Here is a 5421-nt window from a genome sequence, read left to right as displayed (position 1 = left end):
GATCTCCCCATTTGTCTGGTATAGAAAGAAAAACAATAAGGAAATATCATGTATCCAAAGACAACAGAAACAAAGAACTGGTTTTTAGTAGGAAGCATATCATTGCAAGGGGAATGAAGGATAGAAAAGGAGGAGCTATGCTACAATGGTAAAGGGAAGGTGGCACTCTGATGGAGGGTGTGATGTTTTATGCATGAAATCCTGCCATTATCAATATTGTAAATCACAGTGTCTAAAATAAAAAGAAAAAAGTAGTATTCAGCAAAATATAACTGATATTTTTTCTCGCACTAAATTTATTCTACGGAGTATAAATGAGGAGAAAATATATACTTTCTTCCACCTTAGCCCACTAATCTATGGTAAAATAAATCTCTGAGGTAAGAAAGAGGAGCTCTCACCAATTTTCCACTTGTTCATCACTTGCAAACCCAAATAATTCTTGTATCAAAAATTATATTTAATATATTTTTTAAAAAGTTTAAAATCACATTGATATTAAGTGAGGCCTTGTAATCCCTGAGAGAGGTACAAAGAGAAAAAATAAATTTAATATAATAGAGAAAAAATATATATAAGTAAGGATAAGAAAATTGAGAGAATAGACAAAATTGCTTACAACACACTCTAAGCTAATACATTCAACTATTTGTGAAACAGATTTATGACATCATTTCAGTGCATACAAAGTGCTTCTTTATAACTTTTTAAATGATGTTCTGTGTAGCAATTATGCTAGACTTTTAACAGAAAAATCACTCTGTGTTTGATCTCTGATTAAGATACCTTTATACTCTTTGGGAATTCCTTACGTAACAGTAGAACTGATCTTTTGTCGAAGAAGCAGGTGAAGGATTCCCTGTCGAATCTGCTTAGTCTTCACACTGTAGATTATTGGGTTGAGTACGGGTGGAATTAATAAGTAAATATGAGCCATAAAGATATGGATGAGTGGAGAGGAGTGTTTAGCAAAACGATGAACTATAGATAGCCCAATCATAGGCACATATAAAATGAGCACAGCACAGATGTGGGATGCACATGTATTGAGGGCCTTAAGCCTCCCCTCACGTGATGAGATTTTTAACACGGAATGAAGAATAAACACATAAGATACAAAAATACCCATAGAATCCATGCCCCACAGCGCAGTGACCAGAACCAATCCATAAATAACATTAAATTTAACATCAGCACATGCAAGACGAATCATGTCCTGATGTAGACAATAGGAATGCGACAAAATGTGGGACCGACAGAAAGGAAAGAAGGGCAGCCGAGCCAAAAGTGGAATCATTGCAAAGGCACTCCTGAGAAAAGATGCGATTCCAATCTTAGTGATAAGTCTTGGGGTAAGAATGGTAGCATATCTTAGAGGATGGCAGATGGCCACATAACGATCAAGGGCCATGGCCAAGAGCACAGATGATTCAGTGAAAGAAAATGTATGAATAAAAAACATTTGGATCACACAGATATCGAATTCTATCTCATTGGAAATAGACCACAATACCCTAAAGAGTGTTATCATTGTTGGCATGGACATTCCCATATCAGTGAGAGAGAGCATCGCCAGGAAATAGTACATGGGTTCATGGAGTCTGGGGTCTGTCCGGACAATATGCAGGATGGTACAGTTACCCATTATTCCAATAAGGTAGAGGAGGCAAAAAGGAATGGAAATCCAATGGTGATATTCTGCATAACCAGTAAAACCTGTGAGATAAAATGTGGAGGACACGGCATTGCTGGAGTTTAAGGCTGCCATGAGGATTGCTGTTAAATTACAATCTGATTTAACAGCTACTCTTCAATGTAGAAGTCAGTGAGAAGATCATCATCTGTAACACACAAAAAAATTCTAGTTCGTAGTATAACCCCTGTATAGTATACCTTATCATAGCATTCGTGAATGCTCTCAGTAATTAAATGTTTAGTCTATAGTCAAAAGAACTTTTCCTCTTTCTTGTTAAACTGACACCATTTTCTAAATAAAGATTATTAAACTTAGAATATATATAGCAGAGTAAGTCCTCTTTAAAGATTTGAAAGAATTCACTAGTGAATCCATCTGGGTCAGGACTTTTGTTTTGGGGAAGACTTTTTATTACTGTTTCAATTTCCTTGATGATGACAGGTCTGTTCAGGTACTCCAGGTCTTCTTGGTTCAGCCTCGGGGGGCTATAGGAATCCAGGAATTTATCTTTTTCCTTGAGTTTTTCTTGTTTAGTGGAATAAAGATTCTCAAAGTAATCTCTGAGGATCTTTGAATTTCTGTATTTTCTCTTGTGATGCTCCCCTTTTCATTTTCAAATCAGTTTATTAAGATTCTGCACTTCAAAAGAAAAAGTGACCAAAATACAGAGAGAGCCCAGGGAATGGGAAAGACTATTGACCCAATACTCATCTGATAAGAGACTAATATACAGGATATACAAGACACTAGTAGAATTGTACAAGAAAAAAAACTCCAACCTCATCAAAAATGGGAAGAAACGGACTGAAGCTTCCTTAAAAAAAGAAATACAAATAGCCAAAAGCCACATGAAAAAATGCTCTACATCCTAATCATCAGGGAGATGAAATCAAAACAACAATGAGATATCATCTCACACCTCAGAGACTGGAACACATTCAAAAGAACAAAAACAGTGTTGGCGTGGATGTGGGGAGAAAGGGGACACGTTCATTTTTAGTAGGAATGCCAACTGGTCCAGCCTTTTTGGAATAAAATATGGGCATTCCTACAAAAACAAGAAATTGAGTTTCCATAGAACCCTGCATATGGGCTGAACAATGTTTGTAAAATCATGTGATCTGGTCCTGGTACACAACAAGAAAGATGCGGATGCTTCTAGTTCTCTGCCCCCAGCCTGTCTTCTATTGTCCCGGAAGGAATTTATTTCTTTCTCCCTCTGCTTTCTTTAAACACCACCATTTATAAAGTTGTTCATGATGATTTGCTACAGGCATTCAGAATTCCAACACTATTCCCACCACCTGCTGTCACCTTCCTGCCACCATTGTCTCCATTTTTCCAACCATTTGCCCTGCTGCAGGCAAACAATGATTTATTTTTATATTGCTTGTTACTGCTAAATGGCTAACGAAATGACCAAGATATATTTCCATTGAAAAAATAATGTTGTAAAAATGGTTGTAGTTCACCAAGGGGACATCAAGCCCTTTGTTTGAGGGTTTACTTAGGTTTTGTTGCAAGTGAAGCCTTCTGTGGTCATGTTTTTGTTAGTTGAGATTGCTTGGCTTCTATGCTACATCCGTCCAATCTGACTTGTTCCTACTGGGATGTCAGTGTTGTTGTGTTTGCAGGTGTCCCTCTAGAAAAACCAGACTATTTCACTGGGCAGTCCAGCTGGAGGCATGGAGGTGGCTTTGAGTTGTGGTGGTGGCTGCCCAGGCTTTGTTAGGGTGGGAGCTGGCTGGTGGCCCCCCACCCTCACCCCATTCCCCCACATCACCACAGAGATCTCAGCCGGGAAGGGTATCTGAGAAAGTTTTGCGAGTAGTTAATCTCTTTCGAGCTTTATTTATGAGTGTCTGAACTTGCCCAGTCAATATACTTCTGTGGCGGTGGCAGTGGGACATGGGCAGAATGTTTCTTTAAATAAAAAAGAGGAGAAGAAAAAAAGTTTCTATCCATGTGTAGAGAGTCAGGTAGAGAGGAGAAGATACATCGTTTAATGCCTGTGGCAAGAGAGCAGAGTATAGAGAGCAGGCACCTCCTACTCACATGTATTAAATTTCAAATTCCTATAGACCCATGCAGGCTGGAGCGATAGCACAGCAGGTAGGGTGTTTACCTTGCACGTGGCTAACCGGATTGGAGTCCTCCGTCCCTCTCAGAGAGCCTGGCAAGCTACTGAGAGTATCCTGCCCACATGGCAGAGCCTGGCAAGCTACCCATGGCATATTCGATATGCCAAAAACAGTACCAAATCTCACACTGGAGATGAAACTGGTGCCCTCTGGAGCAAATCATTGAACAATGGCATGACAGTGATACAGTGACAGTGATATGACCCTGCAATACCACTTCTGAGATATATTCTGAGGGTGCAGAAAAAGCACAGTAGAAATGACATCTGCACCTGTATGTTCATTGCAACATTGTTCAAATTTGCCAGAATATGGAAATAACCTGAATGCCTGAGAACAGATGACTACGTAAAGAAACTTTGGTACATCTACACACTGGAATACTATGCAGCTTTTAGGAGAGATGAAGTCATGAAATTTGCTTATAAGTGGATGGTCATGGAGACCATTATGCTAGGTGAAATGAGTCAGAGAGAGACAGCCATAGAATGACCACACTCATTTGTGGAATATAAAATAACATGATATGAGCCTGACAGACAAGGACAATAGATACAAGGGTCAGGGAATATTGTCCCATAATTGGAAGCCTGTCTCATGGACTGGAGGAGAAGGCCGCTGGAATAGAGAAGGGATCACTAAGTTAATGATGGTTTGAGGAATCATTAAGTGTAAAAAACTATGCACACCGAAGGGTGTGTGCACTCACGGGCTCTCAGGGCAGCTCTGTCTCACTGCCCGCGTTCGGTGCTCTGGAATTGCTGTGTAGGGGCTGGATCGGGACGGCTATTGGCCAAGGACAGGCTAAGGAAGAAGGAGGACCAAGCTGGTTGCTGATTAGTTACCATGTATTCCATCTTCCATCTTTCTCTTCTCCAGCACTCCTAGCCCTGTCCTCTCTCTGGATCTACTTCACCCTCTCTTGTCTCTCTCCCCTATTTTCTCTCTCCCCCTTGCACCTAGGCTACTCATAACCAGGTAGCAAAATCAACATAAGAAAGCTCTTCCTGAGGGCCTGGCATTCTAAAGCCCTTCCTGACTGCCAGCAGGCAAAATACCTCTTAAGGTTTTTCTCCTTACCCTAGTCCAAGAACTTATTCACATCTTAATACTAGTTATTTTTGTATGGACATAGCAAGAGATACATTGAGGCTTTCAAGGCAGCTCTCCTGGTAACATCTTGCCACAGACTCAGACTACAGCACTCAGGCTAGATTAATCATTCCTCACCCTAGCAGGGTCCAAATCTAGTTATCACTGTTTGGATCATGACAACATTTGTCCATGATCAAGCTCTTAACATGCATTAGGCACTTTGGCCAGGCCCATCTCGATGCCAGGGTAGCACACAACTCACTGCTTGCCCTGGGTCCCTCTCATCCCTTGTGGAGACCTTGCTTTTGGGGGTGCTAGGAAGTAGGGGCAGCTGAGGCTTAGGTTGAGAGAACAGATGCCCAGGAGAAAAATATCATGTAGAGTCAAATGACTCCCAGGTTACAAAAGCATAGCATTTGCTAAGTCTTCCTGTGTCTATACAAAAAGGACATTGCTCGGAATAAACTATGCAAAGGACTCAAGGAGAAG

The 5421-nt window shown here is 40.6% G+C and overlaps 1 protein-coding gene across 1 annotated transcript; it reads right to left on the bottom strand.

Annotated features, from left to right (window-relative positions):
• Positions 1 to 808: 808 nt before the first annotated feature.
• Positions 809 to 1768, bottom strand: LOC129405921 (olfactory receptor 51L1-like). The gene has a single exon (XM_055143644.1). It carries the CDS (start codon positions 1766 to 1768, stop codon positions 809 to 811), a length of 960 nt encoding a protein of 319 aa, XP_054999619.1.
• Between the last annotated feature and the right edge of the window lie 3653 nt (positions 1769 to 5421).

The sequence above is a fragment of the Sorex araneus genome, chromosome 6, assembly GCF_027595985.1.
Source record: "Sorex araneus isolate mSorAra2 chromosome 6, mSorAra2.pri, whole genome shotgun sequence".
Lineage (NCBI taxonomy): Eukaryota > Metazoa > Chordata > Mammalia > Eulipotyphla > Soricidae > Sorex > Sorex araneus.
This window is presented reverse-complemented; position numbering and strand designations above follow the sequence as displayed.

Bases quoted from the DNA above. Each gene is read 5' to 3' on its own strand.
- LOC129405921 (XM_055143644.1), bottom strand. From the start codon at position 1,768: ATGGCAGCCTTAAACTCCAGCAATGCCGTGTCCTCCACATTTTATCTC.